This window comes from Falco peregrinus, chromosome 6 (assembly GCF_023634155.1).
Source record: "Falco peregrinus isolate bFalPer1 chromosome 6, bFalPer1.pri, whole genome shotgun sequence".
Lineage (NCBI taxonomy): Eukaryota > Metazoa > Chordata > Aves > Falconiformes > Falconidae > Falco > Falco peregrinus.
The window spans coordinates 27,268,511-27,282,293 of record NC_073726.1 but is presented as its reverse complement, the minus strand read 5'-3'; the positions used below and the strand labels follow the sequence as shown (position 1 = coordinate 27,282,293).

Sequence of the window (13,783 nt, the reverse complement as noted above, 5' to 3'; positions counted from 1 at the left end):
AGCCATATGTTCTCCAGCTTGGTACAGGTTGAGTCCTTGAGCCCCTGACCATCCTGCTGGCTTTCGACTGAACTCCCTCCAGCTGATCAACGTTTTCCTTGCAATGAGGACCCCAAATCTAGATGTAGCATTTAGATGTGATCTAACAAGCACTTAGCAAAGAGGAAACATGAGGAAACATCACCTGCATCTCCTGTCTCTCCCCCTATTCCAACAGCCCGGGATGCTGTTGGCTTTATTTGCTGTCAGGGCGTGCTGATGGCTCGTGGTCACCTCCCACCAGGACCCCCCCAGGTCATTTTCAGCAGAACTTCTTCTCAGGCCATCTATCCCCACCCTGTGTTACTGAAAGGGATTATTCCTTCCCAGGTGCAGGACTTTGCATCTGTCCTTGTTAAATTTCATGCTGAATGGCAGCCATTTAGTCAGGAGCAGTTTAAGTCAGATCTTTTTTATCCAGCCTCTGGAGTCAGTGAGCTCAGGAAGGCAGCAGAAAATCAGGTGTACACCCAAATTCAGTACAAGAAAGAGGATTCTGGACTCAGACAACCACCAATACAGATTTGTTTGGAGTCTCTCTCAAAAGAGAGCATGTTTTCTCTGCAACTTCTCATACTTAAAGTCATACAGATAAATTTGTGGTTAATATTGATCCCAGGTGCACTACTATATCATCTTAACGGGAGCAAAGTAAGTATTTTGAACACGTGAGTTATTTAAACTCTCCATTAAGTAGAACAAGAACAAAGTACAGTTCACAGCTGAGTGGTGATAAGCAGGTAGCCGACCTCAAAGTAAATGCTGTTGTGCAGTGCATTGAGACAGGCAGTTGTGGGGTGTAACCTAGAGCTGCTTAAAGGAAAGCCACCAACAGGTCTGACATTTACTGTTGTGAATCTCTATGTGGAAACCCCCAGCGTAGTTAATCTGGACTTAGAGCTGCCCTGAAGTCCTGCAGCACCAGAAAGCTGGTTCTGCTCCAAAAATATTAGCAGCTCTTCACATGGATGTGGTGGGTGAAGGTCTGTAGCATCCCTCTATGCAGACAAAGAGCTGAAACTACCCTTGCTTTTCTTTGCCCATCCTCTTGTTCAGTCTTGCCCTGAAACCAAAATAATGTCTCTAAAAAGAAACTTAACTTAAAATCTTTGGAATGTCTCATTGATATTCAGTCTTAAAACCTTAGTCCTAGACTTGTATCATACAACACAGTGTGCCAGTGTTGGAAGAGGAGGAAGGGAGCAGGACAAGGTGAAGAGGAATGGAGAGTTCACAGCCCACTGCATATCACCACCCATAAAAATAGTGCATAAAATAGTGACAAGTTAGCATATATACTATGGAGTTTCCAAGAGACTTTTTTTTTTTTTCCTGTGGTATATGACTTTGCTGTGAAGTCATTGGAATTCTTTATTACTTAGACATTTACCCCAAAAATTAAGGAAAGGATGAGATCAACTGCACACTACAAACTGTCTCTTTGCTAAATCATAGCAATACGTGTGTGATTTGAATAGGTTCTTTACTTCAGAGCAGTGGTGAGAGGGAGTGTTTATCAAGCACTTTGTTTCATCACCAAGTGCTCAGGCAGCCCCCCTGGACCCTCCAGTTAACCTCCTCTGTTGGAGAAGAGGATTCATTTTATAAGTTGGCCCTGAGACATGAGAGGTTTGGGATTTGCCCAAGGCTGTACTAGAGGTGAGCGTAGGTCTGTGGGTTTCTGACTTCAGCATCCCTAGAAGCCCAATCAAGGGCACTTCATCTTAGGTGTGGGAAGTAAATAGGCATGACAAAAATGGGCCTGTGCCTCCAAGAAATGGCTTTCCTCTTTAAGAGACAAGCCAGCAGCTGGGAAAAAGCAGATTTAGCCCCGTCCTGCAGCAAAAAAACATAGCAAGTGCTTTATCCAGGACAGCACAAGAAGTTTGAGGCAGAACTGGGAAACGCGTTGATAGCACCCTGCATGCTTTTGTGCAAGGCCATCTTACTTTGCATGACCTATGCTGTGACTGCGTAAGTGCCTGTTGTCTAGCTCCTTTCTCTGACAGGGTGCGCTTTGAAAAATAGAATCTGCCTCTACAGATTAGCTCAAAATTGCCTGGCATCAGGCAATTCTCTCAGCCTGAGATGTGAGTCAGTCTCCTGAGTTTGCATGCTTTGGCATCAGTTCTGCACGCAGGAGCAAATCACTCACTTTTTGATCACCAGCTTGTTAACACAACAGGAAGGGCAGGATCCATCCCACAATGCATTTGTTCTCTCCATCTACTTTGAGGTCACCATCTGAATCAGGGGGAAGAGGAGCACTTCCAGAGGGCAGTTCAGCCCATCCAAAGATAGAAAGTTAAAGGTAGGGTACCAGAGTTGGAGATCTCTTAACCTCACAGGCAGTTCAAAAGAACAGTTTTGACTAGACTAGCTTAAACTAACAGTGAGGCTGCCAAAGGTGGGGAAATTAATCCTGTCCACAGTGTGCATAGCAAAGCCAAAGAAAGATTTATACATCGCCTTCACTAGATGCTGTTATCCTGAATCTAGTTTTCCATATGATGTAAATCCAGATGATGTAAATCACCATAACTCTGTGGACATAAGCTAGCCAAAAAAAATGGCCAGAAGTTTCTCTGCTAATACTGGTTGTTTTTCTAGCTTTTAGGTATTGTATTGAAATGTTATTCAAATTAAAAGGGAAATGGCTCACTGCTATTTTAGATTTCTGTTAAAAAAAATCTCTGACCTAAAAGGTGCTATAACCTTTTGCAGGCAGAAATAAATGTGTTGAGAACAGTTGAAAATGCCAGCTCCTTCCAGCCTTAAAGATCTCTATGAATGCAACATTAGTAGTTAAACACAAATACCTACACTGTGTAGAGCAACCTCAACTGAAAATGTGTTCTCTGTATCAAAGAGAGCTCTGTGAAAGAATATATTAACTGAAGACCAAGTCTCTTTGTTCATAATGCAGCTAATAGCAAATATGTCATCAGTTAAGTGGAGGAAGCACAGTAAGATAAATGGCTGGGGGTGGGATTGATTTGGGGATGTGAAGGGGAAAGGCTGCAGCCATACCCTTCTCCATTTCACAGCTTCTCAGTAATATTATTTGTATTTAAGTTTTCTGGATCTTTATTAAAGTGGAGTTAAGTTTGGAAGAAAGAGGAGGAAGGTTGTGAGGCTGACACAGAAAGGTGGGAATAGAGGAGTTGTGACGAAGAAACAGTAAGGTGTCTAAAATAAACTTTTTTAACCTTCTCACCTTTCATGGTTGGAGATGCTGAAGTGTTCTGTAAAGTCTCTGTATGTGGCCTGGATGGAGAAGGCAACAGGTGACCAGCATGCAGTCTACCTGCAGGAAAGAGAGCAGATTTTTCTATGTCCAGGGTTACTGGACAACTCCTCACTCTTACAAGTCTAAACTGACCGCTTTATCCAGTGCTGTGACATTGTTTTCACTTATTAATAGATTTTTAAGGTCAGTGGTGAACATGATGAACATCTTGTCTGAACTCTTGCAACAACAGTCGAAGGATTCAACCCTGTTAACTCCTGGCAATAGTCTCTGGTTGAGCAACAGCCTCTTTGAGAAAGCTGTCAGCTTATTCCAATGACTGATGTTAGAGTGGAAAAAGTTCCTTTGAGTAGGCAAAATCTTATCTGTCTTGTTCTGATGTTTATCCAGGGCTTAACATTGTGAAGGAATGATCAGTGCAGCTGGTAAAAAGCATCTCTGTTCTTCACCAACTATTATATATTCAGCCAGCGTTCATCAGGCTGGAGCTTCAGTCTCTGAATCGCTCCCCCTAGCTTCAGTATTAGCTAACTCACTTCGTACCGCTCCAGAAGCATATTGAGTCCTGACATATGCAGGTTTTAAGGGGGCAAAGATAAAATTCCCAGTATAAAGGGAAAAATAATTCACCAAATGTTGTGGATGCAGGGTGTGCCATACAGAGTGACACCAGAAGCCCAAGCTGTTTGCGGGTTTTTTGTGTGTTTGGATTTTCCTCACTGGTGCTGCACCAGTAGCACAGAGGGGGCAGTGCCTAGTGGCACTACAGCTCCATACATTGAGCTGTCTAAGTACTTGGAGACAGATGCCCGCTGTTTATTCAGCAGCACTATGAAGGGATTTGATTCAGAGCAGCAACGTTCTGGTGTGGAGGACGGAAGGATTTGTGAAATATTTTCTTTTAATTTATGTGGTGGCAGGGGAACCTGGTAAAAACCAATTTATAAATTCTGTAGGTATCCAATCTATTGTTGTCATCTGGACAACTAAAAGACATAAATATAGAAGAACGCTATTCCAACAGTGAATTATACTTCCTTTGTCATTACTCTGAGCCATTGTGGAGCCCAAGAGCTTTGCTGACACAAGAGAGTTAGACAGGTTCCCCTGAAGCAGTGCAGTCATCTACTGTTACCACAAGGCATGTGATTTTTCTTTTTCCCCCTTTGGTTCAATATATGTTACAATTTTTCAGTTGAAAGGAACTATAAAAGGGCAAAGGACAGGAGAAGCCTAGTCCTTGGCTTTCGATGGATTTCAACATATTCTGGGAGCACATGAGGTAAAAACTTTCAGCTGGCCTAAGCTTCCATGCGTGTCTTTGTAGGACTTTAACTTTGGTTTCATCTCCCTTTAAATTTGGGGGGGGGGGGGGGGGCGGGGGCACGACGGACATGACACGACAGGGAATACCATTGATTAATCTGTTGGTTTTATCCAGCATTTTGTGACAAATTTTCTCCTCTCTTAATATCTGGGACCTTTTATGGTGCTTTTATGATAGCATTTTAGCTCATCACTGCCTTGGTTTCACACATGCAGGTCTCAGGCAAAGGGAAGGAGGTAACTAGTGTGGAGTCTCTCAGGAAACCTCACGCAGCTAGGTGCTGGATCTGTCCTTCACAAGTGACCTAACAAAAGAAGCTCCCTTCATTTCTGTTCACCCCTTGTTCAATAAGATAATGGAAAACCACACAATTTGTTCAGTTTCTTTTTCCTCAAAGAAATAATAAGCCAAAGAGGAAAAAGCATTGTCCCAGTGGATCTGTGAGACAGATCACTGCTAAGCAGAAGAAATAACCTCAACAACAAAACACAGATTTCTGAGGTGCTTCAGGGCTCCAACTAGTATTTTACATTGATTATATGTCAAGTCATTATTTAGGCAAACTAGATAATCTGCATTGCAACTTCAAATGGGAGAACCACTGAGGCACCTGCTCTGTGTTTGTCTGCTGGAACAGAGAAACCTGATATGCATAAAAGAAGAAAAGAGATGTTGGCCCCTGATGCTGGCCATCCCTGCAGCATGTTTGAGCAGCGAGCCTATGATAAGAGCCACCACAACACACTCTGTGGGCTGTGCAAGAGGGAAGAATTTAATTTTCAGCCTTCTCCAACAGATGTGTTGACAATCCATAAGTGTATGGCTCTCCTTCACAGGAGTTATTGCCCCAGCTTTAATGTAATTTTCGGGCAGTTTCCTAGCTCCCATTTCTCTCATTTCTTAAATATATGTTTCTCCTCAAGAGAAAAAGGTAATAACCATCTGAAAAAGAAAATGGATGGAATTCAGCCCAGTCAAAACTAATCAGATCCTTCAGATCTGAGGTTTATATACTCCATTTGAATGATTGGCTAATGAACATGAGCAGAGGCGTGGAGCAGTGTTGGTCACAGGGAATTCACTGACATTCATTCACTTAGATTTTTTCCTCTCTTCTCTGATGGTGCCCACATTATCTGAAAAAAATGGGGTTTTACTTTGGTTTTTTGATTACCTTTTTTTTTTTTAATCAAGGATGTTTATTGGCTTCTTATTGCTTTGTGGAGAGAATTTGAATAATCAAAGCTGCTTCTGTCTGCAACGTATAAAACTATTCAAGTTAACAATTCAGATGCTAGGGAAGTGGGGACAATGAATGCCTCACAGAGTCTGGACATCTCCCCCCACCCATACAAGGAGAGTCTTTTGTACTTTGAGGCCTCATGAGTGCAAAGACTTGTCTTCTGTGGGTCTTAAGGTGGAAAAGGTGGGCTGTTTGTAGGTTAGAGCTTGAAGTTTTACCCACAGGAGTGAAAAAGTTTCCTCCTACTTTCCTTACTGGATCTTGCCAGCTGTAGAGACTTCACTTTCTTGAGGGTTGACTGAGTAATCTGGTGTGTTCAATAGCTCAAAACAGCATCAAGACAAAAGTGTCTTAACCATTTCATAGCTAGGTAATGAATAAGAGCAAAAAAGCGTGGTGTTGACATAATGTGCCTCCAGTAAATCATCAACAAAACCCTGGCTTTAAATGTTCACTTTTCGGAAGATAATGTAACTTTATAAAGGAAGAGAGTCTTTATGATTGATGCACTAAAGTAGGGCTCAGGAGACAAGCTAAAAACCTAATTGCTTCTGCAGCTTTTATGATTGTGATTCATCTGGTATAACTTTACCTACCTGTAAATTAAGTTTTTAATCTACACTGGTTATTCAAAGCCCATCTATGAGAAAGACATGCATTTCTAGTTCATCCACCCTATCCTAAATGACAGCTCTTTCTAAGGTGCTTTATTACTTTCCTATGACAAGAGAGTGAGTCTCTTTCTCTTCCTAAGCATGTAGTTTAGGTGGATTCATCTGATCCACCTTCATCATTCCTTTGGCACTGTAGCAGCAAGGACCTTTTCCCCACCTAAGCCTCTACTACCCCTCTTTTGGGGATGCGTATAGTAGCATTTATGGGGTGCATGTACATGACAAGTTACGTACAAAGGCCAGGCTAAATGCTTGCAATAAAATGGATAGTAGTTACATTTTGTATTTGGACGGTCATTCTTATTTTTGTAAACTTCAGGTCTTTAAATGTTGTTCATAGTGTCCTGGAGCAGAGGCATAATGGCATAGTGTCTCACTTAGAATAATTAAAATTTCTCTTAGAGCACTTGGGGCTCAGAACAGAAAGCTGTTCTCTGACAAAATTACTGTGAGTAATTCTATTTTTTTCTTAAATGATGGAATTTAAAATGTAGCAATATATCAGTAACCTGGTTAGCTGAGCAGCCTGGGATGCTAGGTTGATTGACAGACTTTTGAGAAAGCGACTGATCCCATACTTAATGTTTTTGTATTATGATTGCAAATAGCACAGTGCTAAATGTTGTGATCCAGTCTCTGCAGTGCAAGACTCATCAACAATTTGCATGAGCAATCATACCGTTAATATCCTGAACAAGGTTGATCTATTGGTCTCATTTTCTTTTCTTCCTTTTCTTGCCAGTAGCCCTGTTGTACTCAGCATTATTGTAAGCTGGTTTGTGATCAGCTAAAATAAGCAAAACATGGCCTTAATTTTGCCTTGCTTTTTTTTTTTTTTTTTTTTTTTTTTTTTTATTTCAGTGGCTGCATCAACTGCTAATTCCACAGCTGGTGCGGCCATGAATTCTTTGACTTCTCTGGGTACTCTCCAAGGATTGGCTGGAGCCACTGTTGGACTGAATAATATTAATGCACTAGCAGGTACCGTAAACAGTGAGTATTTATTGCTGTGGTGGACAGCCTTCCCCAATAATGCCACAAAAACTATCAATTGTAAAGCGATGATATGATTATTTTTAATCTATGTACAAAATAAGGGAGTCAAGCTGATCTAGTTGCATTCATGGTATTTATGCAGTTCTGGAGTCTTTCAGTTTCACATAGTTTGCTCTGCAAAGTGAAGTCCCTTGGGTCCCTGCACAAAGACACCTTTTCTTGCAGGGTGTATGGAAGGTAAAAGAAATGCGGCGAGGTAGTTGGGTTATCTAGGTTATAGGAGAGGTTCCTGGTTCATTTAGGGAGTCTGACAACAGGTGTATCGCCCCAAAGTACAAAACCTCACTCAGAAATGTAGTGATAAGAAAGATGTTTGCCACAGAGGCAGTCCTTTTAAAATGTCTGTAGGAATTATCAAATTGAATTGAGAGCAACATACTTAAAAAATGAAGGCAAGTCTTTGGCTTTTAATTGGCAAGTGTAAGAGAATGATGCAGTTAGTCACCTGTAATACCAGAGCATGCACACCTATCCTATGACATCTTAAACAAACCCTGGCATCTCCAGCTAACTAGGTGCCGGTAGATGTTAGAACATTCTTTCTTGTTCTTAGCCTTGGTCAAGATTTTCCTGAAGAAGAAGGATTTTATTTTTTTTGTTTTAATTTTTTTCTGCTATGATGACTTCACCTTTGCCTGCAATGGAAGAGATTTGTCCAGCTGCATTTCCCCTTCCCTTTTTTTTAGCTGCTGTTGCTCCTTGCATTTCCTTTTGCAATGCAAGGAATCTTATTTGGTCATTGCCAGTCCATGACCTATCATAATGTACCCCCAGGAATGGATGTCCTCCTCAGTATCTCTTGCTCACTCTGATGCTCTGCATGATGTCCTTTTTGTCACTGTTACTTGGCTGCTCACACAATCTTTTTGTTCTGTGATCTCTGGTTGTCATTGTTGGGAGTTGGGAAGGAAGGGGGCTTATGGATGTCCATGTAGCAATGTTGAGTGGTTGCATGGGGTCTTGTGTAAAACAGGTCTTGCTTCTGGCAAGGACATGCATATTTCACACAAACAACCTCATAGTAAATATGACTCAAGAGCAACTTAAAAAAAAAATTATGTTCCAAACCAGTAGATGTTAGTTTCCTGTCTTATTATTACATTAGTATTACAGCAAGCCACTGGAAATGGCATGCATGAAGAGCTAATTTATCTCCTCTCATGAACTCCCGTAGTAAGAGAGCTACCCTGTCACAAGTAAGAAATCATTAAATGTCCTTTCCTGATAAACAGACGATCTGGTTTACTTGGTTTATAAGAAGTCACAATATCAAAAGCAGAGTATGGCATCCTGCTCCTTCCCTCCCACAAGTACTAAGAACCAAGGCACACTGGAGCACTCCAAGATAATGTCCCTTTCATCAAGACTGAGCAAGAGTGAATCATCTGTGAGCTCTTGACATTGTGTGGGAACCATTCTGTTGCACTTCTTTTAACACACCTTGTTAGACTACAAGCAAAGAGTTTACGTTTTCTCAGCAAGTATTTTGAGGTGATGTGTGTGCAAATTTACCTGCATGTGTCATTTGAAGTATTAATGACATAGTTACAAGCTAGTACCAAATTTCAGTGTGTTTTAAGCTACCTTACTTCCGTGGACTTGTACCAACAGTGGCTTCAGTCCCAAATCTTCTTCATGGATGTTTTTATGGACAAAGGCATGTGTGCCTGGAATATCTGTATGTGTATAGCACTCACAAAATGTACGTTGTTATGTCTGTCTATGTATATACATATGAAAGAGATCTAAAGACGGGAAACTGCTTCCCCACAACACAACACAACACAACACATTGTTGTGGCACTGTTTCTCTCAAAAGAGTGACATTGATTATCAATTTCAGGTACCTGTGATGCTAATGATAGAGAAGCATTGTTCAAAACCACCTCCCCTGTCTATTTTAATTACAAGCCAGTGCTTTTTCTAGTGACCATGTCTAATCCAGTTATTCACACTCAGACCTCTTTAGGAACCTTCAGGAAGCCTCATGTTCAATAAGTCAAATGTTTCCCACTATGCCATGGTCATAAGCACTCCAGTAAAAAACATTAATTGGTCATGGAGGTTCCTGAAGTAACTGTGCAGAGAAGCTGGAATTGAATGATATGCTTCTAATTGGGGATATAACAAGAGTGATCCAAAGTGCAAGTCAAGCGGAGCTTAACCCAAAAATGAATGAGAGGGTAGCACTGGGCTTAGGCATTGATTTACACAGAGGTGTTGGAAGAGGTACTCTTCTGGTGCCATGTCCTGCTCTGTATGTGAGAACCACAGGGACAGTGCCTTCCAGGCTGAGCTCACTAGGAGTCCTCTATCTGTTTGCTGGGTCCAAAGTAAAGAAGCTGGGCTGTGGAGAGTGGTAGTGCTCTCATTGTAGAGAGAAGCATTGTAGAAAGATGTCTAGAGGCCTTAAAAATTAAAGAGAGTAGAGTATGGTAAGTTTAACTATTTCCAAGGGTGTGGCAACAGTTGTACATACATGTGGGGATTCACCCAGTCTTCTCTCAGTTGTGCTTGAAGCATCTAAAACCTTAAATGACAAAACATTAGACTGTCTCCTTTGGGCACTTAAATTTAAATAATGTAACTAACAAACAGAATTGTGAATAATGAGGAATAATGAATAAAGAAGGAATTAGAGATTCTTTGCAATTAACAAAGACAGCCATGGATCCAGGATACCGAACAGCTACGACACAGTATTTGTGTGTGAACCCAGGGCAGCCACTTACCCTTTCTGCCCCCGTATTTACATCTGTAAAATAGAGATAAAACTATTTGTGACAGATTTGAAGGTGCTTGGAAAGCACTTGGAGAGACCTTTGGACTTGCCAAGCATTGTCACTTCTGTATTATGTAGAGTAACTCAAAAAAGGAGAAGGCCATAGATGAGAGACTCTAGAAGGTTATTTAACAGAAGTGAAGAAGGGACCAGAGTTCAATATCAGACTGAAGTGCATTGGTGGAGATAATAAAGAGATGGAAGAGATATGTAATTGCAGCTGGACCTTGCAGATTTCATAAAAATGTAAAAAAGGAGAAGAGAAAACATTCTGAGAGCTTTCTGTATATCTGTTTTGCTCAGGAAGGAAGTGTTTTAGACACGTGCGCTGTGGTAGCCGTGGCCGTGCCCTTCCCAGAAGCGATGCAGCCAGCTGGGGCTGCCTGGCTGTTTGCTAACCTGAAATTGTTGGGTGGGAAGGGGCTTAATGAGTCTAGGTGAAACAAGGGGGAGGATGCTGTCCACTGCAGCACAAAGCATGTTTATCTAACAGGCCGATGACTCACAAAAGATAACGTTATCCTAATGCTTCCTCTGTTATCAAGTTGTTTCAACCCTATAATAGAAGTAGAAGCTGCTTCATCAGGAGCCTTTACTTTAACCAGAGCTGTGTATACACCCATGGAAGCAATGACACAAACCTAAGTACAAAAACATCAGAGTAGGTTATGGTCAGGCTCAGGATCAAATTATTATTATTATCGTTATTGCTGTTGCTATTATTATGCTATTGCTCTTTATTACTATTACTATTATTCAAAATGTCCTATCTTTTAGGTATAAGATGCTCCACAAGCTATGTTGGTTTGCAACTTTTTGTTCTATAGCTGGAACTATTATACATCAAAGATCTGCTCTCCTGTGCTCTGGCAGAGGTTTTTGTTCAAAGTAGTGGCAGCCAGTTTCTCCTATCAGGATACAGTGATGCTCTGAAGTGGGGTGAAGGGGAAAGAGAAATCTTCAAAGTGCGAGACATTTTATTAAGGAAAGGCTAAGAATATCACATCTCTGTCAAGTGTTCAGTCACACAAATTATAGTAATATCAAAAGGTATAATTTATGCAGTACAATTCTCTTAATTGGCACAGACTCTGGTGGTGCCAGAAAGGTGCCACTTGAGCAATTGTCCTGATTATCCAAGACTCATAGGAATACACTTTTCGAATCTACATAAGAGATGGAAGAAAAGTAGTGGGTCAGCATCTTTATCCTCCTCTGTCAATGCAGGATAATTCCTTGCAGTATTCGTTCTATCTCTAAATTACTCATGTGATAAGATTATGCCACTTCCCTTGAAGATTGTTTCCTGGTCTAATAGATTTCATTGTTAATTCTCTGTAAAGTGTCCTCTGCTTAATTTCCTCACTTTTCTCCAATTTACATATCAACCCTTATTACTGCTCTGAAATTAAGCCCTCTCTTTCTCTTCAATGTTCTTAGCTTTTTGGTCTTAATATGGCTCTACCAGTCATCTCTTCACCTATCATTTTGCCAACCCAAACACCAAGCAGTCAATGTCTAAGAAACGGTCGCTGGTGGTTCTGGGTGCCTCAGTTTTCTTGTGACTGATCTGTACTTCAAGGGGCCTGATTAAGCCCTTCTAAATTGTTTGTGAGCTGTTCACCTAAAAGCTGGGGAGCACAGAGCAGCTAGTTGTGCAGAAAACTCCCTGGCCCAACTTTCAGTCCTGTTGAGCACTTACTGCTCTAGTTGACACAAGTCAGAGGTGTGGGTGATGAGCAGGGCTTGGAACTCTGCCACCCCTTCAACTGCCAAAGAGGCTGTAGCTCTAAGAGAAAATTCACTTTTTCTAGAATTTCGGGGGGGGGGGGGGGGGGGGGGAAGTGTTAACACTGCTAACTTCAACATGGCTTATTCAGGAGGCGTGATGAGGAATAGAAGCCAACAGGGAGAGGCTGTAGCCCAGGATTTTGTCTGCCATCGAGTCAGAGTGGTAACACTTTTTTTGCAGATCACACTATTTGCATGGATGAGGGATGCCATTTTCCACACAGCTAGCAATCCAGTCTGAAATTTCCTCTTTGGCAGTCATCCCAGTTAAATTAATCTGTTATTTATCAGGATGTAGAATCACTGTAAAGAAAAAAAAAGAAGTGACTCTGCTTCCAGTGAGAAGAGAGGCATTGCTAGAACCAGATGCTTTTGTTTCTTCGTGAAAGATACCTATTCTGAGGGAAGCATTTTTAGTCACTCTAGGTGTGCTGCTGTTCATCTCTTCTGGAGTAACTGGAGAAGGAGGGTGGAAGCGTAGAGCATCGCAGCCCATCTTCCTCCCACAAACCTAAGGGACGAATTCCATAATTATACAGAGGGTTATTTCTAAATGCTGTTAATCAGGATTCTCTGCTAACTGTCTAAGCGTAATGCTTCTGATACGGTGTGGTCATGGCCTGTGGCTTAAGGTGCTCGTCAGAAGGAGCAGCCTTCCTCGCAGACGTTTTTTTCCCAGTGGCCAGCTTGCAAGGACACAGGTCAAACACGTCCCACTCTCCCAGCTTCAGATACCCTCAGCAGGAGCAGAGGTGTTGAGGAGGGTGGGCAGAGAGGCTGGCAGGAGCATCGAGCTGTAGTACTTGCCAGTAGCAGGCTGCATGCAAGTCCGTTTGACTGTGCCACCGTTGTGCTAACAGTGATCCTGACGCCAGAGTCGTGTTTTCTTTGTTTTCAGTCCCATTTGGTGAAGTGCCAAGCTGCATGCACTGCTGTCATTGTCAGTGTCATATAATACCAACGACTTTCGGAAAGCACTAATGAACAAGTGCAATTTCTTTTCTCTATTGTTGGGTTTTTTGTAAAGTTGCTCAAATGCTCTCAGGTATGGCGGCCCTGAACGGAGGACTCGGCGCAACAGGCTTGACGAATGGTACGGCCGGTACGATGGACGCACTCACCCAGGCCTACTCAGGGATCCAGCAGTACGCTGCCGCCGCGCTGCCCACCCTGTACAGCCAGAGCTTGTTGCAGCAGCAAAGCGCTGCGGGCAGCCAGAAGGAAGGTAAGCACCTGCTGCCGCTGGAGCAAGCACTGTGGCCAAGCAACCTGCGTTCGGCCAAGCAAAAGTGATGGCGTGGGTTCGTTTCTTCCTGGAGGCTTAATGAAGGACCTCCAGTAGCCTAATTTTTGATTATTCCCCGCAACCCCCGCCCCACCCCACCCACCCCCCCAAGTTTTCTCCTCATCAGTATTGTTACCCTCTTTGACCTCTAATGCAGATCCTTCTTTAACCATCTGTCCTACAAGTTACACTTTACTGACCAACCCTTCTTATATAAAAGCATTTAGCAATGACCGCATAAAAAGGCACTGGTAACAAAAATCACCCCTTTATGGCTGCCGTTTTCTCTTCTGCTTTCCGTTTTTGTGATAATGGAGTTAATCTGATTAGGTTTGA

At 42.2% G+C, this 13,783-nt stretch overlaps 1 protein-coding gene across 13 annotated transcripts in view; it reads left to right on the top strand.

Annotated features, from left to right (window-relative positions):
• Positions 1–13,783, top strand: part of CELF2 (CUGBP Elav-like family member 2) — a 375,972-nt gene that overhangs the window by 348,531 nt on the left and 13,658 nt on the right. For 9 of the 13 annotated variants that reach the window (XM_055807124.1, XM_055807127.1, XM_013301333.3 and 6 more), the window contains 2 exons: positions 7,395–7,526; positions 13,208–13,387. In XM_055807124.1, coding sequence (XP_055663099.1) covers positions 7,395–7,526; positions 13,208–13,387 — 312 coding nt within the window. The remainder of the gene's footprint in view (positions 1–7,394; positions 7,527–13,207; positions 13,388–13,783) is intronic. The other 4 variants (XM_055807125.1, XM_055807123.1, XM_055807128.1 and 1 more) reach the window with 2 other exon arrangements.